Source organism: Entelurus aequoreus, linkage group LG04 (genome assembly GCF_033978785.1).
Source record: "Entelurus aequoreus isolate RoL-2023_Sb linkage group LG04, RoL_Eaeq_v1.1, whole genome shotgun sequence".
NCBI lineage: Eukaryota > Metazoa > Chordata > Actinopteri > Syngnathiformes > Syngnathidae > Entelurus > Entelurus aequoreus.
The window spans coordinates 48,590,233-48,617,786 of NC_084734.1; the positions used below are offsets into that span (position 1 = coordinate 48,590,233).

Consider the following 27,554-nt stretch of genomic DNA (forward strand, 5'->3'; position numbering starts at 1 on the left):
ATCTGTGTACTCTAACCGTCTACAGGAACAGTTCCGCTCCAATGATTCTGCGGCAGTTTGGAGAGGTCTAAGGGCCCTTACGAACTATAAGCCCAAAACCCCCCAGGCCCTGAATGACCGGACTCTCGCTCAGGGCCTCAACACACATTACTGTCGTCATGAACGGCCTTCAGCTCATCAAAGCCATGCTCCCCCCACCATCACCCTCCCCACCAATGCCAGCACATCATTAAAGGAGTTAAAGGACTCCAATGACATCACAGGACTCCAAAAACATCATAAGACTGTAAAGAACTTCTCCATCAAAGAAGAGGATGTACGCCGGCAGTTCTTGAAGCTGAATACGCGGAAGGCCCCCGGGCCGGATGGTGTCTCCCCCTCCACACTCAGACACTGTGCGGACCAGCTGGCTCCTGTCTTCACTGACATTTTTAACACCTCTCTGGAGCTATGCCGTGTGCCGTCCTGCTTTAAGACCTCTACCATTGTCCCTGTCCCCAAGAAAGCACGGATCACAGGACTAAATGACTACAGGCCGGTCGCGCTGACGTCTGTGGTCATGAAGTCCTTTGAGCGCTTGGTCCTTTGCCACCTCAAGGACATCACCGCCCCCCTCCTGGACCCACTGCAGTTCGCCTACAGAGCCAACAGGTCTGTGGATGATGCAGTGAACCTGGCCCTCCACTTCGTCCTGGAGCATCTGGACTCCCCAGGAACCTACGCTAGGATCCTGTTTGTGGACTTCAGCTCTGCCCTCAACACCATCCTCCCTGGACTGCTACGAGACAAGTTCTACCAGCTCAGCGTGCCCAACTCCCTCTGCAGTTGGATTAATGACTTCCTGGCGGACCGAAGACAGCACGTACGGCTGGGGAAGATTGTCTCGGACAGTCGAACCACAAACACTGGTACTCCTCAGGGCTGTGTACTCTCCCCCTGGCTCTTCTCCCTGTATACAAACTGCTGCACCTCCAGTCACCAATCCGTAAAACTGCTCATCGGGCTCATCTCGAATGGCGATGAGTCCGCCTACAGGAGAGAGGTGGGCCGGCTGACGTCCTGGTGCAGCCTCAACAACCTGGAGCTGAACGCCCAGAAAACAGTGGAGATGATCATGAACTTCAGGAAAGTCACAGCCCCACCATCCCCCCTCACCCTGATTGACTCTCCCACCCCTGTCCCCATTGTGGACTCCTTCCGTTTCTTGGGCACCACCATCACCCAGGACCTCAAGTGGGAGCCGACCATCAGCTCCCTCATCAAGAAAGCCCAGCAGAGGATGTACTTCCTGCGGCAGCTGAGGAAACTTAAGGTGCCGACAGAAATGCTGGTGCAGTTTTACTCAGCCATCATAAAGTCCATCCTGACCTCCTCCATCACAGTGTGGTTCCCCGGCGCCACAGTCCAGGATAAGAATAGATTGCAGCGCATCGTACGTGCTGCTGAGAAGGTGATTGGCTGCAAGCTCCCATCCCTCCAGGACTTGTTCTCCTCCAGGACCAGGAGGCGTGTGGGTCGGATCACAGCTGACTCTTCTCACCCTGGACACATGCTATTCTCCCCTCTTCCCTCAGGCAGGAGACTACGCTCCATCCAGACCCACACCTCCCGCCACCTGAACAGTTTTTTCCCCTCGGCCATCAGGCAAATGAACAATAACTCCTAACAGCAGCGCCTTGAATTCCTTGAATCCCTTCTAAGTCTATCTGATAGCTCAGTCACAGCTCTTTTTTATACCAAATATGTGTTATATGTGTTTTATGTCGCACGTTTGCACCAAGAAAAATTCCTAGTTTGTGAACCCGTTCTCAAACAATGGCAATAAAACGATTCTGATTCTGATTCTGATTCTGAATAGTTTCAGCACAACTGAATGCTGTGAATATTAATATTTACCCTGTGAAGTGAATACTTGTCAATATTAACCCCATATTTAATAATGGTGTCTTGGTGTCACATGATCAACAAATTGATGCCTTGCATGTTGCATCAGTGTTGGGGGCTATAAGGCACACTTGAAACATTATGTAACTAAAATAGGTCAAAGGTAACATCTAGCCAATAGAAACCAGCAGCCTTCAAATTGACATGACACTGAACTTATTCCTATATAAAAAAAAAAGTCTGATAAACAGCATGAGGGCCCCATGGGAAATGAAACTAATATCAACAAAACAGGAATTATGGGAATAATGTACAAAAATTATGTGTATTGTCTTATTTTTTCAAACAAAATTACGAGATAAACACCAATGATACAAGATTAAAGTCATAGTATGAGCGTAGACAAACTTTAATAGTAACGTGACCACATGTAACATTTTATTCATAATATTACAAATACTGTTTAATCTTGTGATGTCAGAATGTTTTTGTAACTTGATAACTTTGCCTTGGCATTATTCTCTCATAACTTTATCTCCTAAAATTAGGACTATTTTTCATGAAAATATTATTGAAAGATCACAACTCAGTTTTACTGCTCAGTGGCGTAGTAGAGTGTCTGCCCTGACATGGGTAGGTTGTGAGTTCAAACCCCGGCCGAGTCATACCAAAGACTATAAAAATGGGAGCCATTACCTCCCTGCTTGGCACTCAGCATCAAGGGTTGGAATTGGGGGTTAAATCACCAAAATTGATTACCGGGGCGTGGCCACCGCTGCTGCTCACTGCTCTCCTCACCTCCCACGGGGTGAGGGTGATGGGTCAAATGCAGAGGATAATCTCACCACACCTAGTGTGTGTGAGACAATAATTGGTACTTTAACATTTAACTTTAACTATTACAACTTTTCGCCCCCTGAATATTATAGCTTTATTCTCGTAACACCCCAAGTTTATTGAAGGACTGCATCTTTTTATTCAAATGTATTTTTACCGATGTTTTCATTTAATGTTTTTTTATCTCAACTTACTTATTTTTTTTAATCACATTTGACCTTATTCTTTGTATCACAACTTTTTTCCATTGTTACCAACTTTTCTTCTCGAAAAATCGGGACTAGAATATCAGGATTTTTTTCTTGCAACCACCTTTTTCCCTCCTAATATAATGACTATATTCTTGTAACACAACTTATTTTGTAACAAAATGACTATATTATCGCAAGACTGCAACTCCATTTTAATATTTAAACTTTATTCTCGTAAGATTACAACTTTATTAAAATATTGCATCTTTTTATTTCAACATATTTTTCCTGATTTGACCTAACATTAATTATTAAATATTTTTCTGACATTCCAAGTTATTCTTTGTATTACAAAATAATTCTTGCAACATCACGACTTTATTCCATCATTACCAACTTTTTTTTTCTCATAAAAAAAGACTATTTTGTAACAAACTTTTTCCCCCCCGTAATATTGCGACTATATTCTTGTAACACCACAACCTCTTTTGTAACATTCTGACTATATTATCACAAGATAACAAATCTATCTTAACATTTGAACCTTTTGAGCCCGACTATTACAACTTTATTAAAAGATTGCATGTTTTTTCTAATATATTTCTCCCGAATGTTTTACTTAAAGGGGCCATATTATGTAAAATTAACTTTTCTTACCTATTGGTATCTGTTTTTGTGTATTTGGAATCTGCTTAAGTCTCGTAAATTTTAAAACAAGATAAATTGTATTAAACAATCTTGCCTTCCTTCATACTTCCTCTAAACGAGCTGTTTGGAATTTGCCCACTTTGTGACGTTTTTAACACTGGTCACGTCAGCGGACATATTCATATATGGTATACATTTACCCGAAGAGCTATGCACGAGCTACGCAACAAGTTCTTTCTTTTTCTCTACCCTCTTGTTGTGGGGCAGACTGGCTCGAACATGCACATGCATCCTCAAAGTAGACTCCATGTGGAAGCGCTAACAACTACAACATGGCTGGCGGGGAGAAGACGCAGTCAAAGTGGAGGCACGTAAACAAAACCACCCACAAAATGGCGTATCCTGAAGAGAAAGCGGCTTGAAAACCGTCTGTAAAACATAATCTATGCAGGATTTTTACCAAAGAACCACTATTACATGTTATTTAGAACACTTGGAAGTGTTTAAAAAAAAATCATAATATGACACATTTAACATTAAACTATTTTATCAGCATCCAAACGTATTCTTTGTATTGCAACTTAATTCTTCGCAACGTGACATTCTTATCACATTTGTCACATTCTTTATTCCAACGTAACCAACTTTTACTCTTGTAATATCAGGACTTTATTCTTGCAACAAACCTTTATTCCTGTAACATTAAGACTATACAACCTATTCATTGCATTACAACTTAATTATTGCAATATCAAAAATTAGTTTTAACACTGTAATACATTTTTTGGGTAACATTACTTTTTTCCTAGCAATTTTGTAATTTCTCATAATATCTCGACTTAATTCGAAGATTTTGTCATTATTTTCCGATTAGTTTCCTTTGTATAGTGTCTCTTTTCCCACTTTGCAGCACTGATTTAATAAAAATCATAAAATATCGTCTTAACTTTGCGGGAACAACATTTTTATAGCTTTTTTTCCAGGGTGGCCCTCATATTCTTGGGCACATTAGCCTTTTCTACACGGAAGTCAATAGTGAATACAGGTGGAATTTTATGTCCTCCGTATTTCACACCTGCGTTTCCAAATATAGAGCGGTGGATTTTCATGTTTGAGAACAATGGCGTGTTCAGCGAGACAAGCATGACGTCTTTTATGTTACTAGAATGTGGAAAAGTGTGTGGCTTGATAGGGAAGGTTAAAAGCTTCCAGCAATCTTTGGCAATAAGAAAAGACATTTGGACATGAGCATCCTGCCACAGATAAGGAAAAGTAAAGCGGGAGCAGATTTAGCGCAAAACATTTAGGCAGTTTGTTTTGGCACAACGCGACAGGTCGACACCTTGGTTTTGTTTTTGATGATGCTGCACACGTGCTGACATGCAGGGTGTGGACATGCACACTCACACATAGTTTCAACTGTTGCATAAATTACTGTTCACTATTATGTGGATATTTTTGTTCTTTATCATACCTCCAGTCCCCTCTCCAGGGCGCTCATTTCTTGTCAAAACATTCCCACCTCTTCCAAATGTCAGCCAATCGTAGATCAATCGTGCAGGTGGCAACAAACCTGCTTCTCCTCAGTTTGATTAAATGAATGTCAAGCGTGGATTTGGAAAAAAAAAAGTGCAAAAGTGCAATATCCCGTAGTGAGGCCATTCCTGGTCTTGTTTGTGAGTGGTGGTCCAGGTAACTTGGATGACCCTGAAGAGATGCTCCTGTGGTGCACTCAATGTCAGGCCGTCGAAAAAGATATAGCTGTAAAGCGCTGCTTCTTCCTCTTCTTGCACACATAGTAGATGGGAAACCCTATCACACCTGCAAACATGAACATATATGGCTAAGAACATATAGGAAACATACAATAAATGCTCCTATTACCGCATCTGCTCAATTACCACAGAGTCTGGGTACTACAAAAGCAAATAACCGCCAGGGTCTTTAATAATAGGGGTGTGCAATCTTACCATTCTCTTATGATTCAAATACCACTCAATTGTCAAAACAATTATCACGATTATGGATGTATGTTTTTTTCCCCAGACAGGATTTATTTTGAACAAGGTAGTCCATATTCATAAGCGTTCATTATATAAAGTAAACAAAAATCAGACAGAACGATCCAACACGTTCCAACAAAAAGCTGCTCTAATTACATAAAGCGTAATACATAAAGTGCTTTCAGAAACTACAAAATGCAATGCTGAAAAACCAAAGCCGAACTGAAATGCTAACAGGACTTAGCCAGTAACAAAATATATGCCTCTTAAGTGTATGTCTGCAAAACACTGACACGCTAACGTTAGCGTGCAAAAGGTTAGCATGCAAAAGGTTAGCATGCGTGAAAAATCAAAATGTTTGACTTTGAGCAATGTACCTGAAAAATTAGCTAAAAACCTAGTATGCTAATGTTAACATGCTAACAGTTAGCATGTTTGATGTAAATGGTAAATGGGTTATACTTGTATAGCACTTTTCTACCTTCAAAGTACTCAAAGCGCTTTGACACTATTTCCACATTCACCCGTTCACACACACATTCACACACTGATGGGGGGAGCTGCCATGCCCTAACCACGACCCATCAGGAGCAAGGGTGAAGTGTCTTGCTCAAGGACACAACGGATGAAAACTAGGATTAGCCAGGAGGATGTTTTCAAACTATAGAAATGATTCCAATGGTTAGAATGTGCACTTTTGAGTGACATATGGGTTACTACGGTGACCATAGGAAGTGCTGCTTCATGCAGACGAGGCACGGGCAGAGTGGGCGGGGCAGCAACAAGCCTGAGACCTCCCAAACGCAAGTGTCAGACGGAGTCAGATTTCTACAACAAAGTTGTGCAGAACAGTGATATTATGTCGAAAAAGTGGATATTTTAAAAATAATTTTGCCTTTATTTTTCGCGATGTTTGTTGCATCTTTGTTGCTCTTGCTTGATTATAAAATATGTCGACCAAGGTGATCTGCAGTAGAGAAGCAACATTCATATATTCTCAATATTCAGTGTTTTATTGTTCATAGTTAGTATTGAAAATCCCACATTGTGTATTTTCATGTACATTTTTAGTGTCTTTTTCAGTAAAAAACTAAACAGACCATCTTAAAAATGGAATGAACTTAAGTTTTTTTTTACTGAATTATATGACAGTCAGAATGTACATAAAAATATACAATGTGGGATTTACAATATTAACTATGTACAATAAAACACTAACTATTGAGAGTATATGAACGTTGCTCCTCTACTTCCCAGACAACCTTGGTTGACATCTTTTATAATCGAGCAAAACCAACAATGATGCAACAAACACGGAAAAACATAAACGCAAAGAGTAAAAAACATCCACATATTTGATATAATATCACTGTTCTGCAAAACTTTGCTATAGAAATCTGCCTTCATCTAACACTTGCTGCTACGTAAAAAAGCCCTGCCCACTCTGCTCGTGCCTGATCTGCATGAAGCAGAGTTCTGTATAGAATGTCACTCAAAAGCACAAATTATACCCATGGGAATCATTTCTATGGTTTGAAAATAGTCAGCGGTCCGCAATGAATTGTAAATTAATAAACTTTACTGACAGTGAGTCTTTCTTTTTGAAGTAGCAAATTTTTCGACACTGAAATTTTAAGCACTGAATGTTTTTACACTGAATATTTGTACAATTAATTTTAAGACAGTGTTTTTTTTCTCAATTAAATTGTCAGCATAATTGGATGTAAGAAAAATTCAGTTCACTAAATTCAAATGCAAAAAATTAAGTTGCATAAATTCAGTGTCAAAAAAAGCTTTTGTAATAAAGACACTAATTAACCTCCATATCATGGTGTTAGTTTATGTCAAACATGTACTGTATATACCGTGTATCTGGAAAGTATCCACAGCGCTTAATTTTTTTCACATTGTGGTATGTTACAACCTCATTCCAAAATGGATTAGATTCATTTTTGTCCTCAAAATTCGACAGACAATACCCCATAATGACAAACTAAAACATTTTTCAATACATTTTTTGCAAATGTATGTGTATGAAAAAAAAAAATCACATGTACGGTACATAAGTATTCACAGCCTTTGCTCAATGCTTTGTTGATGCACCTTTGGCAGCAATTACAGCCTCAATTATTTTTGAATACAATGCCACATCCGTGGCACACCTATCTTTGGGCAGTTTTGTCTATTCCTCTTTGCAGCACCTCTCAATCTCCATCAGGTTGGTTGGGAAGTGTTAGTTTTCATCCAGGATGTCTCTGTACATTGCTGAATTCACCTCAGTCTAGTCAGGGAGGGGACCAAGAACCGGATGGCCACTCTTTCAGAGCTAAAGCATTCCTCTGCAGCAATCTACCAACCAGGGGCCGTACTTATCAAGCTTCTTAGAGTGCCATTTTACACTTAAGTCCTGAGAATTTGCGAAATTTAGTCCTACTCTCAAACTTAAGAATAAAAGCTTTTTATCAACGTTCTTAAGTCTAAGAATCACTCCTACTCTCCACGATATTTAAGAGACCTTCAGAGGTGTCTTAAGTGGTTAGGAGTTGCCAGCAGGGGATGGCACTGAGGCGAGAGAGACGTGCGCGAACATTCAGGGAGCGGAACGATGTTCTGGATTTGTTTGATGACGAGCAGCTGATCAAACGGTATCGTTTAGACAGAGCGGGTATTATTTTTGTCACAGATTTAATACTTTTCGATTCCATGTTGATTTCTGCATGTGTCTGCAGTGGGCTAGTATATATAGAGCCACCCACACCAGTTTCAAATTAGTTGCCTAATTAATGAATTGGAAAGAAAATGTTATGACAGTAGCGTATGTGTGTGGCCGTGAGGTGAGTGACGTCAGTGAGTGTGTGGGCGACAGAAGAGAGGGAGCGGTAGCGTGAGTGCCGGCGGGGACTAGTTTGTTTTGTATTATTTTGTAGTTTATTGTCAAAATATACACTCCCATTGTCCACTTAAATATTTCCAAGATATTTCTTTATTCTTAGACAACGGATTCCCTTCCGTGATTGGTCATTTCTATGGACACAGAAATGACGTCACCTAAAATTCCATTTACGGCACATAGTAATGTCGTAATTCAGCTCTGAGTGTGACACTTAAGATTCAGTCCTACACTTCGCTGAAAGTGTGAGTAAGACGCTTGATAACTAACTTTTAAGTGCAGCTTTCAGCGAATAATTTATTTACTCTTAAGTCAACTGTTAGCAGACTTCTTAGGAGTAATTCTGAGAAACTTGATAAGTACGGCCCCAGGCCTGTATGTTAGAGTGGCCAGACGGAAGCCATTTCTTAGTAAAAAGTTTGCCAAAATGCACCTGAAATACTCTAAGACCACAAGAAACAAAATTTTCTGGTCTGATAAGTAAAATAATAAACTCTTTGGCATGAATGCCAGGTGTCATGTTTGGAGGAAACCAGGCACCACTCATCACATAGCCAATGCCATCCCTACAGTGAAGCATGGTGGTGGCAGCATCATACCGTAGGGGTGTTTTTCATTAGCAGGAACTGGGAGACGAGTCAGGATAGAGGGAAAGATGAATGCAGCAATGTACAGAGACATAATGGATGAAAGCCAACACTTCCCATCCAACCCAATGGAGCTTAAAATGTGCTGCAAAGATGAATGGGCGAAACTACCCAAATTTAGATGTGCCAAGCTTGTGGCATCGTATTCAAAAAGACTTGAGGCTGTAATTGCTGACAAAGGTGCATCAACAAAGTATTGAGCAAAGGCTGTGAATACTTATGTACATGTGATTTTTTAAACTTTTTAATACATTTGCAAATTTTAAAATCAAACTTCACATTGTCATTATGGGGTACGGTCTGTAGAATTTTGAGGACAAACATTAATTTATTCCATTTTGGAATAAGGCTGTAACATTAAAAAATTTGTAAAAAGTGAAGCGCTGTAAATACTTTCCGGATGCACTGTAAAATTACAATATGATTTATCACGTTTCCAATTTTTTTGTTTAAACATGTCTAAAAAGAAGTAGGAAGAAGCAGAGCTGATTTAATCCTACCCTTTTTTTGTGTCATAGTAATTTCTAACACATTCATTTGCACTCAATCTGTAACACAACAGTGAATAAATAAATACATGAGTAACTAAACAAACAAATAGATAAATGAGTATGTAAATACATATTAGTGACATAAATAAACAATAAATAAAGTTCTCATAAATAAATAGTCAAGTAAGTTTTGATTCAAATAATGTGATCGGTTTTGCTACTGGCCGACTATATCACTATTGGAATCAGCAGCATATAATCCTGATTGGAACCCTTTGGGAAAATATTTCCTGGAAAATGTGGAATTCCTGTTAAGTGTTTTGGGGAAAAAATGGTAGCTTGTGTGTTATGAATAAACTGAAGGTTTTGAAAGTGGAATAGTTTGAATCAGATGAAAAATGTGTGAGGATAAGGCTGACGAAACAAAAGGCTGGAATGATAATTACAATACTATATGTGTGCATTTAATAATTCATGTACTGATACACCCCTACCAATTAGGAAAAAACATTGGTATTACCAACTGTGGCTGTAGGCAGCCTCCTAATAACGTTTTTTTAATCAACCCCACAAGATGGCAGAAGCGACATGAGAAGTAAGAGTTGTCAGCATCAACAGTTTTATCCAGCCATGCACTATAAAATGTTGCTCTTCAGCTGCTGGTGTAAAAACTTCTGAATTGCGCTATTAATGCTGACTCAGCAGTTTGTTTCTTCAGCGCTCTTACAACATTGGTTGCGTTGTACAATATACTTCTTCATGAATCACAACATGGGCAAATACACTTTCTCATGCTCTCTAAAGCATGATTCAAGTTAAGTAAATGTGTAGCTTTGACAAAAGAAAAAAACCAAAAACTACTTGGCGCTTAGTGATTATAGTACATTCCAACCTCTAGCCAATCATCACCCACCTCCAATAACTCCTTGTTTTCTTGAGCTAAATAAGGATGGAAGAATATGTTACCTATGACCAGTGCCAGAGCGCCAAAGACCAGGACCAATGAGATGACCACTGGAGCGACCAGCACCTTCAAGCCTGAAACAAGAAAAACAACAACACGTCTTCACTACCAATAAATCAACAAACGCATGAAAGACTCACACAGTGGAACCTCGCAGGCTGAACAAGCCTTTAAATGTGGAAATTTAAATAGTCTGTTCCAGGGTCAAACCAGTCGCCACTATAAATACTTTTATTTACAGGAAATGTTTTAAGTCATTTGAAGAGTACCGTATTTTCCACACTGTGAAAAATAAGGCGATTTTGGTAGCCATCCACAAGCTTTGGTTTAATTTTTGACCACTCCTCTTGACAAAATTGTTCCAGTTCAGCTAAATTTGTTGGTTTTCTGACATTGACTTGTTTCTTCAGGATTGTCCTCCAGAAGGTTTTATCTTTGTCTATGTCATGTCAGATGAAGCAAAAATTTAGCTGTTTGGCCACAATACCCAGCAATATGGTGGAGGTAGCTTTATGCTCTGGGCCTGTTTTGCTGCCAATGGAACTGGTGCTTTAAATGGGACAATGAAAAAGGAGGGATAAGCGGAAGAAGATGGATGGATGGATGGATGGATGGAAAAATTAGGATTACATCGAAATTCTTCAGGACAACCTAAAATCATCAGCCCGGAGGTTGGGTCTTGGGCACAGTTGGGTGTTCCAGCAGGACAATGAACCAAAATACACGTCAAAAGTGGTAAAGGAATGGCTAAATCAAGATAGAATTAAGGTTTTAGAATGGCCTTCCCAAAGTCCTGACTTAAACGTGTGGACAATGCTGAAGAAACAAGTCCATGTCAGAAAAACAACAAATTTAGCTGAACTGCACCAATTTTGTCAAGAGGAGTTGTCAAAAATTCACCCAGAAGCGTCTTATTGCAGTGAAACTTGCCAAGGGACATGTAACCAAATATTAACATTGCTGTATGTATACTTTTGACCCAGCAGATTTGGTCACATTTTCAGTAGACCCATAATAAATTCATAAAAGAACCAAACTTCATGAATGTTTTTTGGGACCAACAAGTATGTGCTCCAATCACTCTATTACAAAAACATAAGAGTTGTAGAAATTTTTGGAAACTCAAGACAGCCATGACATTATGTTCTTTACAAGTGTATGTAAACTTTTGATCGCAACTGTATATATACTAGTACAAAATATTTGTAAATGTTTATTAACATACCTTAATAGTTTCCAAACAGTGCCTGTAACACTGCAGTAAAACGGCTGGTCAAACAAAACAGAATTCATCGTCATGCACCCACTGGCTGTGGAACCGAGCGCAGCTAAACAAAGTTACTAACTCCATAGTGACGTTTTGGTGAATTTACAAAACTGAAACAATACAAAAAGAATGCCAATATAAGTTAATAATACTAACACAAACACTTGAAATCGTGTTAGCATATTTGCTAATGCTAGCTTGATTTGACTTTGACATTAAGATAGCACGTACAAATATGCATGAAAACACTCCTACTGACATCACACGTGGGACGTTTAGTAAGTATGAATAGTTTTAGTTATATTGTAAAACTTCCAAATGTTGCTTGGAGTCATAGATGAAGAATCCTTTTGAGCAGTAACACTGCTGACGATTATACTTCCGGTTCAAAGCACTAAACAGGAAGTACATTTTCATCCCGCAGCACCTGCAGTGAGCCAACTCATCAAAAAGATGGCGCCATAGAAAAAACAATAACACACCTTTTCTGTGTCTCTGTCCGTGTTATATGAAAACTATTGTTGCATACAAAACATGGCTGTTAGCGATGAACAATCCGTAACATAGCTGCACCGTTTCATTAGCTGCAGGATACAAAGCGTGGGGAAAAAGTAGCGGCTTATAGTCTGGAAAATACGGTAAATAGAATGAAAAAACTAACTTAACTTCCCTTATGAGCGACAAAGACGTCACATGTTCAAGTTTGAACATTCCTAATTGTTACAAAAGTGCAAAATGAAGTTAACCACTGTTAAAAGTCAAACATTCAAAGCTGGGAAGATGATTGTGTTGCCGTGACGGCTACCGATCAATATTATGGAGTACGAGGGGCCGCATGACTGTCAGTAATAAACACTGAGGAGGCACTCAAGTGTGTGTGTGTGTGTGTGTAAAATACTATCTGTGTCCATTTGTGTTGAGCTGTTTAAAAACAGCATATCTTACAAACAAACGCTCAAGTCCCAGGTTGATTGTAATAAAAACTTTTAAAAATGATTGGTCTTAAAAGGGGAACTGCATTTTTCTTGGAATTATGCCTGTCGTTCACAATCCTTATGAGAGACAAAAAGACAAAAGGTTTTGGTTTTTTTTGCATTCTAACATATACCAAATGGGCTTGTTCTAGTTGGCTCGCGATGCAGCTGATGACAGCCATCGATTCTACATCTAAATCACTTTAACAATGCATTCAATAACCGTCAACAAAACTTAATTTACGTTCCATAACATGTATAATAACCAAGCTGTAGCAACATTGTTATTGTAAGGGCGAACCCTGAGGAACTCTTTTTCTATCGTAGTAACACATCTGTGTGCTTCTGTGTTGGCCGCAAAAGCTAACTACGGCAAGAGATAAGCTAGCTTCTACATCACCACGAAATGCGGTTCGAGTTTGTAATGCACAACACTGCGACAGGACACCAATCTGTACTGACTGAAAAATATGAACAGTCATATTACAGTATCTGTAAAGTTTGTACACAAATGAACTAGCCAGAGGGTGTATGCAGTACAGTTGTAATACCACGCATGACGTGCTGCTGTGTGTATCATGATCGATATATAGTGTCATTTGTTTGTCTGGTCCAGCTTGCCAGGGACGTTTCCTGTCGATTTTGGGTAAGCACAGTCCCATGGGTTAGGGTTTGGGGTGTAGGGCCCGCCCACAGATTAAGACGTTCCTGCTCTGGGCTGGAAGCTATTTATTTTGTTTTATTTTTTTTACATCAGAGCAGGTAAAAATAAGAACAAAAGCACATTGACTAAGACGATAAAACAAGTAACTGACATGTTAGTAAAAGTATAAATACCAGACAAAGAAGTTGACCAACAAAATCCAATCATATTTAATTTTGTCTCGTTGATTGGTGGGACAAATTTGGAATATATCCAGTAACAGCTCTTACACGGCGTACATTGAAAGAGGGGTTGAGGTTAGGTATGAGCGAGAGAAAATCAGATGGTTTTCCTTGCGGGAAGTCACAGCCAAAACCAAAATGTGTGGCTTTAACATGTAATATTTGTACACCAGGGAGATAGTGAACATTTTTACTGCTATGATGTCATCGGCAAGCGAGTCATCTATTCTGACATCAACACAACTGTAAGTCAAATCTATATTTTGCTGCTATCAGTGTTGTGCCAAAAACTGATTCCATGTCAAAAATGTATTCCCGCCGCCGCGCCGCAAAAGCGTGTACCGCATTCAAGCTTCTTCTGTAGACAACTGATTACTAACTACATCGTAGGACAAATACATATAGTTGTGGTTATCGTAAAGATATGTGTTTGAAATTATTTCAGTCTTTCTCGTGTCTGAAAAATGACAGAGTTGGCCATTTCTATAGTAATAATACAATTGTAAAGGATCCGATGTTAATGTGCTAAAACCTTTTTCTTGTTTAGAAGCTACATACAATAATAACTGATATTTGTTCATGTACATAGTAAATATTAATCAAGTGTTTGGAGGTTTTCATTCAAGAGAGTTACATATATGGTAATGAAGTACATATACTGTACTGTTTACGTGTGGACGTACCCTTTAAAAAGTTGAAATGAACCCCAAATGAAAAAATTACATTTTGATAGTGACACATGTCACTTGCACATCTCCTAAGGGTATTCTAGTAATTTATGCACAAATGAGATGTGTCAATATCAAAATGTTACTTTGCATCACCTTTTGGCAACCAAGAATACATTGATTTAATGAATACATCTAAACACTTTAAAATTAAAGGCCTACTGAAACCCACTACTACCGACCACGCAGTCTGATAGTTTATATATCAATGATGAAATCTTAACATTGCAACACATGCCAATACGGCCGGGTTAACTTATAAAGTGCAATTTTAAATTTCCCGGTAAACTTCCGTTTGAAAACGTCTATGTATGATGACGTTTGCGCGTGACGTCAATGGTTGAAACGGAAGTATTCGGACACATTGTATCACAATACAAACAGCTCTGTTTTCATCGCAATATTCCACAGTATTCTGGACATCTGTGTTGGTGAATCTTTTGCAATTTGTTTAATGAACAATGGAGACTGCAAAGAAGAAAGCTGTAGGTGGGATCGGTGTATTAGCGGCTGGCTGCAGCAACACAACCAGGAGGACTTTGAGTTGGATAGCAGACGCGCTATCCGACGCTAGCCGCCGACCTCATCGATGATCGGGTGAAGTCCTTCGTCGCGCCGTCGATCGCTGCAACGCAGGTGAGCACGGGTGTTGATGAGCAGATGAGGGCTGCCGTAGGTGGTGCGCTAATGTTTTTATCATAGCTCTGACGAGGTCCCGTAGCTAAGTTAGTTTCAATGGCGTCGTTAGCAACAGCATTGCTAGGCTTCGACAGGCGGCACAGCATTAACCGTGTGGTTACAGGTCCAGTGTTTGGTTCGGTGTCTCCTGATAGTAGTATTGTTGATCTTCTGTCTATCCTTCCAGTCAGGGGCTTATTTCTTTTGTTTCTATCTGCATTTAAGCACGATGCTATCACGTTAGCTCCGTAGCTAAAGTGCTTCACCGATGTATTGTCGTGGAGATAAAAGTCACTGTGAATGTCCATTTCGCGTTCTCGACTCTCATTTTCAAGAGGATACAGTATCCGAGGTGGTTTAAAATACAAATCCGTGATCCACAATAGAAAAAGGAGAAAATGTGGAATCCAATGAGCCCTTTTACCTAAGTTACGGTCAGAGCGAAAAAAGATACGTCCTGCACTGCACTCTAGTCCTTCACTCTCACGATCCTCATCCACAAATCTTTCATCCTCGCTCAAATTAATGGGGTAATCGTCGCTTTCTCGGTCTGAATCGCTCTCGCTGCATTGAAAACAATGGGGAAATGTGAGGAGCCCTTCAACCTGCGACGTCACGCTACTTCCGGTACAGGCAAGGCTTTTTTTAATCAGCGACCAAAAGTTGCGAACTTTATCGTCGATGTTCTCTACTAAATCCTTTCAGCAAAAATATGGCAATATCGCGAAATGATCATGTATGACACATAGAATGGATCTGCTATCCCCGTTTGAATAAAAAAAATCATTTCAGTAGGCCTTTAATTATGTGCTTGAACAAGTAAGTTAATATTGTATGTAGCTTTTAAACAAGAAAGAGGTTTTAGCACATCAACACTGGATCTAAACGGTCCTTTATAATTAATACAATAAATATGGCCAACTTTTAAATTTTTTGGACTTAATAAAGGTTTAAATAATTTTACAAACATATCCTTATGGTAACCACTAATATAAAAAGTTTGTCCTACATGTAGTAATCTTTTGTGGACAGACAAAGGCCGGCATTAAAGCTTTAACTAATGTGCGTGCTACCGCGGCGGGAGTCAATTTTTGGCAGGGGCCACCTCGAAAAAATTTTATGCACCCCCTTAAATATTTTTCTGCAGCCAGGTCTGGGTAAGCAATCCATTTATGTCGAAATAGCTTGGCTCCAAGTTCCACATTTTTAGCATCAAAATCGATTTCACCTCACTCTCCCGCCGCTTCCGTCTGCTCCAACGTCTCACCCTCTTTTTCGTGCTGGCTTCTATAAGCAGCAGTATATTCAGCTTAAAAAAGTATAAGGTTGTGAATACTCATTTGTCCAAAAATAGTTGTCTTCGTTGTCTGACATGATTAGAACACAAAAAAGGTGTTTGATTTTGGAAGTAGGAACACACATTTGTTGCCAGAAGTCAGAGTGCACTGCTCTAGAAACAGAAATCAATGCGCGGAAAAAATCAGTCCCGGAAATGATTAAAAATGATCAAGATACGGTAAATATTGAACATATTATACATTGTTATGAACATGTCTGTTACAACGTTATATATAGACTTGCAGTGTGTACATAAAACGTTGGAAGGGTTTGAAGTTTTTTAGAGGGCTTTGAAGGATACAACGGTGACTACCATTATAGTCTTTCAAGAGTTTTTTTTAATCACCTTTAAAATCCTGAAAAAAAGACGTGTGTTCTTGCCTCTCATAATGATTGTGAACAATAGGCAAAATTCCTAAAAAGGGCAGTTCCCCTTTAAGGTACACTTATTACAGATACAAAACTTGATGTCAATTTCACGAGTTAAATACAGACAAAATGTGATTGCAATGATATATTTTCATCGTTTGACAGCCCTACTAACAATAAAACTAAATTAACTTTGATAACAAGTAAAGTGTATGCTACAATGCATTTCCTTAATTTTGTTGCATCGCAGAAAGCTAAAAAAGATGTAAAACAAGCGATGAAAGGAACTGTAGGAAAGTACGCTTGAAAGCTGAAGCTTTGAACACTAAATTTAGAGACATATTTGTACTGAACATGTTGGTCAAAAGGGGGCACTTGACTTGGGAAATAGGAAGCACAACACAGCACAACACAGCAACTTGGGAAATAGGAAGCACAACACAGCACAGCACAGCACAGCACAGCACAGCACAGCACAGCACAGCACAGCACAGCACAGCACGCACACACACACTGACCGCAGATGGATCCTCTTATTAGCCGCCGTAGATGTGGCTTATTGGGCAGATATCCATATTTGCAGCCGAACACGCTGAGGTTGGAGGAGTGATCCCCGAAAAACCTTGACAGCAAATCTCAGGTCAGACCAACGGAAAATAAATCAAATTTAAAAAACAACAACAAAGGGATGTTCTTTACTTGAGTCGATGGAATCGCTCGCCGCAGCGGTAGCAGAAATTAGTGTAGCACTGCCCACATATCATGTGATCACATCCCTCCGTGCGTTGGATGTGGACCTGTGCGCACGTACACACACATGCACATAGACACTTTAATGAAAATGCAGGCATCAGTATACTTCAATGTCTCTCTGCTACTTAGCTACAGTAAAGCTATCATGTCCAGCTATTCAGTGTGCATTATGCTCAGTTAAGTGCTCAAACTGACATCAATTTACTGGACTTGACAACAAGTCGGCCCTCCCTCTTCCTCACTGGAGTTAAAGTTCACTTAAGGACACGGCTAGGAAACATTTAGCGTCATTTCTTTCTCTCTTTAGTGGTGCGGTGCAGACATAACTGTAGGCCTATGAAGACAGCATCCATCATCTTTGTCTACATCACCAGTGCTTTTTTTTACGTACATAAGTGGAGGAGCATCAAGTACTTACGTAGGATAAGGAATAGTAAAAGTCAGTCATCATCCTGTCTGTTTTTTTACTTTAAATTAAGACTGTCCCGATTTTATATCAATATTGATTTAATATCAGCAAAAATCAAGGATGTTTGCATGTAAAATGTCCGATACAAGCAGTCCTGCAGCGTGTTTAGTTGCGCAAAGCTGGACAGCCAATCTAAATGTCCTCCAATAAGCACACAAGGTTGGTCTTTTCTCGTATTTTAGTCAAGTCATTTACAAAAAGGTAAACATTGTAGGCTATAGGCTACTAGGAGCTGGCAGCTACACAACAGATAGGCACACAATAGCACACAAGTTAGTGATGTAATACATGTCCTTCACTGAACAACATTGCGGTCTAAAACAGCACATTTGTCAATATAAACAATTATCAAATAACTGTAGTTGCATATTACTTACACACACAAAGTCTCTGAGGCAGAAATGAGTTAGAAAGTCTTCAGTAACAAACGTGTCCGCATCGTTCAACTAACTGTGTCATTAATTTAACTTGATGAATTATTTTGATCACTTGGTGTCGCCAAATTTTTTTATAAACAATTACCACAGCACTTTAATTTAAAGAAACCGTAAGTCCCCTCCAGATGGTTAATAATAAATATGTTATGGTTTTTAATGCCTACAAAACAGTAAATCACAGAAAAAGTTTGATCAAGTGAAATTTACTTAATAAATCTTTTCCAACATTCCACACTGCAAAATAATGATCCCCGCTGACATCGTATCGGATCAATATCGTTATTGGTTTATATTCAAGGTTCCAATATTGGTTTCGTATTGAAAGAAAAAAGTTGCATTGGCGCACCAGTGCTTTAAACTACATCAGCTGAAGTAGAAGCATGATTGCTTCGTTTTTTTAGCTGTGCTTGACTGACAGGATCTCAGCTAATATAAAAGGGGAAAATTACATAAACAGCATACATTTTGTAATTGTTTTAAATAAGCTCCATAATCAAACTGTTGCTATTATACATGATTTATTAACTATTTCAAGTGTATAAAGAAGTTAACTTAACAATACAACATTCAATCTTTTTTTAATGATTATCTGTTGTTTTACTATATACTATACTAGATATATTATATTGGGTTATTTTGACAAAAATAATACTTTTACAAACGTTTTTATTTTTTATATTTTCCTAATATTATTTACTGCATCCAATATAGCTGATAACTTCCCCTTGCAGAGCTCTGTATTAAACAGAAAATTCGGAATGGGAAAAAATTTTAAGAAAAATCGGCCCTCTGATCGGAGGACATATCAAAGACCTCAAAGACGAGACCCGGTTGAGTTCTTACCTTGCACTTAGGACACTTCTGGGCGTTTCTTTGGCCGCGCTCGATGGCGCTCGCCCATTTTTTCAGCAGCGTGTCGCCTTTGCGGTAGTCGCGACATTTGACTCTGTGGTGCCAGGGCGCGTGACACCTGAAGCACCACACAAACTGGCAGTTGCTGCACTTGATCTACGAAGAACCACAGAGCGTCACGTTTTAGCCTGGCCGACAACAAGCTGGGTCTCACCTTGTACTTGTGCTCAGAGCGGATGGGGCTGGGCACCGTGAGTGAGGTAAAGTGTTTGCAGCGCGGGCAGGGCTTGGTGCTGGAATCCAGCTGACTTAGCTCCTTGAAGTAGCGATACCTGAGCACGTCCTCTTTGTCCAGGAGGGACACCACCAGGGCGTCCTCCAGCAGGCCGCTGCACTCCGAGATAGGGCAGCGGATGGAAGTCTTGGCCTCTTGCACCTAAATGACACGACAAGAGTGGCCACTACAAACTGGAATTCTGACAACAAGCATTGACCCAATTACACACTGGAAGCTTTCCTGACGGGAAATGGTTAATAATTCACTCCATAATGCCATTAAATGCTCCATAAATGGAAGGCTGGGGAAGTCTGGAGGCACATTCATTAGTCCATAACAAATATGAGTCGTTAAAGCTTGCGTCTGTCTAAAGAACGCTCGCTACAAACACATGCACCATTGAGTGGGGTTCAGTGGAGGAGCTGTATCCAAAATCCTGTCTTTAAAGCTAATTGATCATAAAGTCAGAATAGCCAATCAGAGAGCTTGTACTTGACTTTTTTAATAGTATAGTGGTTGTAGAACAGTACTGCATCACACTAACACTAACTCGGGGGTCAGCAACCCACGGCTCTTTAGCGCCGCCCTAGTGGCTCCCTGGACCTCTTTCAGAGAAGTGTGAAAATGGAAAAAGATGAAGAAAAAAACATATGTTTTGTTTGAATATATTTTCTGTAGGAGAACAAACTTGACAGAAAACCTTCCTAATTGTTAGAAATCCCACTGTTTATGTTATACATGCTTCACTGATGAGAGTATTTGGCAAGCCCCGTTTTGTCCTACTAATTTCAGCGATGCTTGAACTAATCATAGTTTGTACAACTTACCCAGATGCTGCCACAGAAAGACGTGTTTTATGCCACTTCTTCTTTGTCTCGTTTTGTCCACCAAACATTTTATGCTGTGCGTGAATGCACAAAGGTGAGCTTTATTGATTTTATTGATTTGCTGGAGTGCTTATCAGGCATATTTGGTCAATCCACAACTGCAAGCTAATTGATGCTAACACGCTATTTAGGCTAGCTGTATGTACATATTGCATCAATATGCCTTGTTTGTAGGTATATTTGAGCTCATTTAATTGCCTTTCTTTATGTCCTCTTTGTATTTAATTTATATTTGCATGTCTCATGACACATTATCTGTATGTAATATTGGCTGCATTTCTGATAGTTGTTTGTATACCATGCTGTTCCAGACCACAGCAAACGTTAACCAGCTTGCAAAGATTGTAATAAATCCACTAGAAGAAGACAGCCTGCCGATTCGTTAAACTTGGACACACACATCTATACCTTTGGCCATTCTGAGCCAGTAATTTCCAGAAGTTATCTCATCCTGTGAGAAGCCTCCATTTTACTAATGATTTCCAATGTTGCAAAAATGTGTAGAATAAATAATAGAACATTTCTGTCAACGAAGATTTGCGTCAGCCTTTGATAGTAGGCTAATATAGCTAATATAGACACTTACATCATGTGTTGCCTTCATTATAACACTTATATAAGGCTTTTAATTTGTTGCGACGCCAGACAGATTTTTTTGGTGTGTTTTTGGTCCAATATGGCTTGTTCAACGTTTTGGGTTGCCGACCCCTGCACTAACTGAATGTTTTGCCTCTGATGTTGCTAAGTAAGACAAAAACAAGACTGCTATTATGAGGTAAAAACCGCTGAGTGAAGTGCGTCCATTATTCTACAGTGAAACACTTGTCTCCAAAACACAAACACATTGTTTAACTCTCATGTAGACAGATATGACAGCTGCTACATGTGGGTAGAATTGGCCACCGAACTAGTCGGACAGGTTTATGTTTTCTACATGTGTGTTGCCACTCATGCCGTGTTCAAGTACCAGGTATATTTGTTTTTCCTAAAAAGACCATTAAGGTTTGACATCCGGCTCGGAAACAAAGGGTCTTCTTTGCCCACAAGCAAGGCAGTTAAGAGTGCTGGAAATATCTGCTATCATGCTACAAAAGAATCTGACAGAGAACAACATAACAGTTGTTTTTTTCTGTGCTTCTAATCAAGAGCGGATGTCATGTGTGATTATTCTTAACGTGCTGCTCCATGATTACACGCCACAGCACAGAATATTTCAACGCAACACTTACAGCACACACGATTATTAAATAGAGTTGTCAAAAGTATGGATACTTCAATACCAACACGCAAACGAACATGGATACCTGCTTTTTCAGTATCGTCAGTACAGAATACTATGCAACACTTTTTTCTCAGCGAGTTGTGTCAATTCTCGGCCCGTGAGCACTGCGTCAGCGGAAAAAAAACACCTGCTCTCTGAAAAAAAAAATACCCGTAGTTACTAGTATGTGTAAACCTGTCACAAATCAAATGCAAATTTGGTGTTTACAGCATAGCAGTAGGTGTAGCACAACACACCTCATACCAGTCTGTTTTGCCGGAGAATAAGACGTAGCAGAAATTATCTGTGATGCACTTTAGCCACTTGGTTGCTAAATTTAGCGAGTAGAGGCCCACGCTGAAAGTGATAGAGAGGTGTATCTTACCTCATGCATTAATTTACTGATCACAAAAGTATTCACTTCACAAGTAAGAGTGGAGGTCTGCCACCACAAGCCCAGGGGTGTACATTAGCACAGCGTGCAGAAAACTTTCAGAAGCGTGGAAGCCAATCTTTATCACTTCTATAAGTGCTAAGAAAACACAGCTTAGAGACACTCCACTGCCGTTTGGCAACACTTTAAACTCCACTGCTTTACTTTTTTCACTAGGAAGGCAAAGTGTAGCCTGGGGGGCATTAGCTGGAATGAAAAAAAGAAAAGAAAACAGCAAAAATCTAAAATAGAGCAAAACGGGGATAAAACAAAGGCTGAAATGTTTATACTAATTAGAATATATAAACACAAATATTTGTCTTTAAAGAGGAACTGCAATTTTTTAAAAATTTGCCTATCATTCACAATCCATATGAGGGACAAGCACACATGTTTTTCTTTTTTTTTTATGGTTATGGTTTAAGTGTTTTTCGAACATGCATACATTTACAACATGATACATCACATATTTTCATTTTCTCCTTACATGTCCGAAAGGGAGTATGAAGAAGCAGATCTTATTCAATCCTAACCCTTTTCCATTTCAAAGCAAGTTCTAACACGTGTTCACTTCCTGTTGTCATTTTGTAACACAACTTAAATGAATGAATAATAAATATAACCATTCTCTTAAATAAATACTTTTAAATGTTATGATTCACATAATGAGATCAATAAGATTCAAAATTTTCAATCAGATTCAAGATGTTAATCAGGATTCTTTTTCCTTGTACTTTGTTTCTTAAATTGGATTATGTCCAGTACATTGTTTGACTGTTTTGCGTAATCCATTCCATACTTTTATTCCACGTACTGATATACTAAAGGTTTTAAGTTTTGTACGTGCATACAAAATGTTTTTTTTCACTAAGGTTATATTTCTCCTCCTTTGTTGAAAAGTTTAGAACAATTGTTGTACATTCTTGGGTGTCAGGTTATAGTTTGCTTTGTACATAATTTTAGCTGTTTGCAAATGCACCAAATCATTTAACTTCAATATTTTTGATTCACAAATAAATGGTTTGTATGATCTCTATATCCAACATTATGTATTATTCTGACTGACTTTGTTTGTAACGTGGTTAGTAAATGAATTGTACTTTAGGTAATTATTTCCCCAAATTTCTACACAATAGCTCAAATATGGTAACACTTGCCAGCAGTAAAGAATATATTTTGCCTTATTCATTATTTAATTATTTGTAATGTTGTATATTTTTTGTTTAAGATTTCCAATTCATTTAATCATTTATTACACCTGAAAATGTTGATTTATTTCATCCTTTCAATGTCTACTGTATTTGTATTTGTGTTTGACTTTCTCTTCTGCTGATGCCGAATAATTATTTTAGTTTTACTGAGTTTCAAAGATTGTCTGACAAAAACAGACTCTCTTTAATTTGTTAAATTTCTTCTGTTATTATTTGTATAAGCTTTTATATATATATATATATATATATATATATATATATATATATATATATATATATATATATATATATATATATATATATATATATATATATATATATTTACCGTTTAGCCACAAGCGGCAAAATAGCGGGCAGAAATGGTGAAAGAAAAGGGTACACATACAGGACTGTCTCAGAAAATTTGAATATTGTGATAAAGGCAAGGCAAGGCAAGGCAACTTTATTTGTATAGCGCTTTTCATACACAAGGCAGACTCAAAGCGCTTCACAGACAACAAAGTGAAATGAAGGAAAATAAAAGCTAAATTAAAATGCAGACAATAAAAATAAAATCAGTGCGGACAATAAAAGTCAAAAGATTAAAAGATTTAGCTGAAAGCTAATGTGAACATAAAAGTTTTCAGTCTCGTTTTAAAAGTAGTCAGAGTTGGGGAGAGTCTGACATCTTCAGGAAGTTTATTCCAGCTATTTGTTGCATAGTGACTGAATGATGCGCTCCCTTGATTTGAGTTTACTCTGGGAACCGCTAACAGATTAATCTCAGAAGATCTCAGTGATCTAGAGGGCTTATATAGTGGGAGCATATCAGGGATATACTTCGACCCTAGACCATGTAGTGATTTATATGTGAGCAGGAGGATTTTGAAATCAATTCTCTGATGTACATAAATATAGATAAAGTCCTTTATTTTCTGTAATGAAACTAAAAACATGGAAATGTCATACATTCTGGATTCATTACACATCAACTGAAATATTGCAAGCCTTTTATTATTTTAATATTGCTGATTATGGCATCCAGCTTAAGAAAACTCAAAAATCCCATCTCAAAAAATTAGAATATTTCCTCAGACCAAGTAAAAAAAAAAAGATTTATAACAGCAAAACAAAATCAAACATTTGAAAATGTCAATTAATGCACTCAGTACTTGGTTGGGAATCCTCTTGCGCGGATTACTGCATCAATGCGACGTGGCATGGAGGCAATCAGCGTGTGGCATTGCTGAAGTGTTATGGGTGCCCAGGATGCTTCAATAGCGGCCGTTAGCTCATTTGCATTATTGGGTCTGATGTCTTTCAGCTTCTTCTTCACAATACCCCACAAATTCTCTATGGGGTTCAGGTCAGGGGAGTTGGCAGGTCAATCAAGGACAACAATGCCATGGTCAGTACACCAGTTACTGGTGGTTTTGGCACAGTGGATCATGCTGGAAAATGAAATCATCATCTCCATACAGCTTTTCAACAGATGGAAGCACGTAGTGCTCTAAAATATCTTGGTACACAGCTGCATTGACTCTGGACTTGATGAAACACAGTGGACCAACACCAGCAGCTGACATGGCTCCCCAAACCATTGCTGACTGTGGGAACTTCACACTGGATTTCAAGCAACTTGGATTTTGCTCCTCTCCAGCCTTCTTCCAGACTCTAGCGCCTTGACTTCCAAATGAAGTACAAAACTTGCTTTCGTCTGAAAATAGGACTCTGGACCTCTCTGCAACTGTTCAGTGCGTCTTTTCCATAGCCCAAGTCAGACGCTTCTTCCGTTGTCTTTAGTTCAGGAGTGGCTTGACCATGGGAATACGGCTACATGCTTCCATTTGTTGAAAAGGTCTATTGAGATGATGATTTGATTTTCCAGCATGATCCAGCAGTGCCAAAACCACCAGTAACTGGTGTACAGACCATGGCATTACTGTCCTCGATTGGCCTGCCAACTCCCCTGACCTGAACCCCATAGATAATTTGTGGGGTATTGTGAAGAAGAAGCTGAAAGACACCAGACCCAATAATGCAAATGAGCTAAAGGCCGCTATTGAAGCATCCATAACACCTCAGCAATGCCACAGGCTGATTGCCTCCATGCCACGCCGCATTGGTGCAGTAATCCGTGCAAAGGGACTCCCAACCAAGTACTGAGTGCATTAATTAACATTTTCAAATGTTTGATTTTGTTTTGCTGTTATAAATCTTTATTTTTTACTTGGTCTGAGGAAATATTCTAATTTTTTGAGATGGGATTTTTGAGTTTTCTTAAGCTGTATGCCATAATCAGCAATATGAAAATAATAAAAGGCTTGCAATATTTCAGTTGATGTGCAATGAATCCAGAATGTATGACATTTTCATGTTTTTAGTTGCATTACAGAAAATAAAGGACTTTATCACAATATTCTAATTTTCTGAGACAGTCCTGTATGTAGTACCCTTCTATATGTAACGTTCTCTACTATGAGGATTTTTGCTTACTTGAGGCGGTGGTGCTCGTACAGGCTAAATTTAGCACAGAGGATATATATATGTGGGGCGGCATAGATAGATAGTACTTTATTGATTCCTTCGGGAGAGTTCCCTCAGGAAAATTTAAAATACGGCATAGCGGCCGTGCCAGCAACTTGAGGGTTCCAGGTTCGATCCCCGCTTCCGCCATCGTAGTCACTGCTGTTGTGTCCTTGGGCAAGACACTACCCAGTGCCACCCACACTGGTTTAAAAATGTAACTTAGATATTGGGTTTCACTATGTAAGAGCGCTTTGAGTCACTAGAGAAAAGCGCTATATAAATATAGTTCACTTCACTAGTTATACCAAAGGTGACTTATTTAAAGGTGAACGTGGACCTTGGCATTGTACAGTGAGTGACACCCCCCACGTTGCACGCCTTCTTCCTCCTGTTACCCACCTGGGAGCGGACGTACACGGTCAAGCAGTCATCACACACCGGCTTCCTGCAGCAGGGCAAGGGTGCGATTGTTTTCTCCTCCAGGCACACCCGGCACGGCTGTGCTTGGGCTGCGTGGGCACCCGTCTGCAGTGTTGACAGCCGCCGGACGGCTCCACGCAAGGGGTCCACCAGGTCCTCAGTGGTGTGCAGAACCAGTTCGTTCCCAGAACTGTCAGCGTCTTGTTCGGCTGTAATTATCGTGTCGTCTGGGTGTTCGAAACCAGCAACGTCGCTGTCGTTAGCTATGCAGTAGACGGCGCAATAGACGTGCTCCGTGACGCTGGAAGAGTCACCCAGGCTGATATTATTCCCACTTCGATCTAAAAGTGAAACTAGATCAAACCCTCGAGTGCTTGAAGAGGTTACAGCAGCAGAAGAAGGCTCGTTTTGAACTCCGGCGTGTCCCTGTTTCCCGTGCGGCTCCTGCTCGCCTTCGTAGCGGCTTGAGGCGTCGCAAGCGGCAGTTGCGTCACCGAGGACTCCCTCGGAGCCGCCCGGCATCCGACCGTCTGTGCCGGTGCGGTCAAGAGGAGACGTCCATGCCAGCAGACTCCCCCTAATGAGCTCCACGATGCCCGCCCCCCTGGCCGCGCCGTTGCAATTGTTGTTGTTGTTGTCCTCCGCATCCTCGTCTTCTTTCTCTTCTTCTTCTTCCTCCTCGGCCCGAGATAAGTTCACCTTGCTCGCACGGCGTCTGTCCAAATTCCGCAGCGACAATTCAACTTTACTACTTCCGGCCGGCGGCTCGCTGGACGCTTTCATCTTGTCGTCGGTGAAAGTCGGCTTTTTGTGATGAATCGGAGCGTCATCGTCCATCACCGGTCAGTTTCCTCCCCGTTTATTCCGTGTTCGGCTTCGGTTTCTGGTGCTTGTCCCGGTCCCACCCGGCCGCATGTCGCCCTCACAGTCCAACTAAAAAGTCAAAACCAAAACAAAACAAAAGCGTCGCAATTCCGGGCTGTGACGTCAGACGTAAACCACAAAGTAAACGCACGCACTACTCCTGATGGCCGCCAGAGGGCAGAGTGAAGTAAACTACTCAGCATACCTACGAGCGTCAACTTGTTTAAAGCAGGGGTTCTCAACCATTTTGACATCGGGGGCCCAATTTTTCTACTACAGGGGTGCCCGGGTCCCACTCAAATATTAACAGAGAATTTGTCATCTTACTATTGATTTTAATCATATTCAATAATTATATCTAACCTAATTATAATTTAATAAAATAAAC

At 39.7% G+C, this 27,554-nt stretch overlaps 2 protein-coding genes across 2 annotated transcripts in view; both read right to left on the bottom strand.

Moving 5' to 3' along the window:
- Positions 1-1,174: 1,174 nt before the first annotated feature.
- rnf217 (ring finger protein 217) lies at positions 1,175-27,375 on the bottom strand. The gene is made up of 7 exons (XM_062045064.1): positions 26,282-27,375; positions 19,520-19,741; positions 19,297-19,461; positions 17,494-17,591; positions 17,313-17,416; positions 10,558-10,629; positions 1,175-5,381 (listed from the first exon to the last, which is right to left on the bottom strand). Exons 1-7 carry the CDS (start codon positions 27,137-27,139, stop codon positions 5,299-5,301), a joined length of 1,602 nt encoding a protein of 533 aa, XP_061901048.1. The 5' UTR covers positions 27,140-27,375; the 3' UTR covers positions 1,175-5,298.
- nkain2 (sodium/potassium transporting ATPase interacting 2) overlaps positions 19,605-27,554 on the bottom strand; it is a 203,847-nt gene continuing 195,897 nt past the window's right edge. The window contains exon 8 of the transcript XR_009825922.1: positions 19,605-19,741. The gene's annotated coding sequence lies outside the window, so the exon portion shown is untranslated. The remainder of the gene's footprint in view (positions 19,742-27,554) is intronic.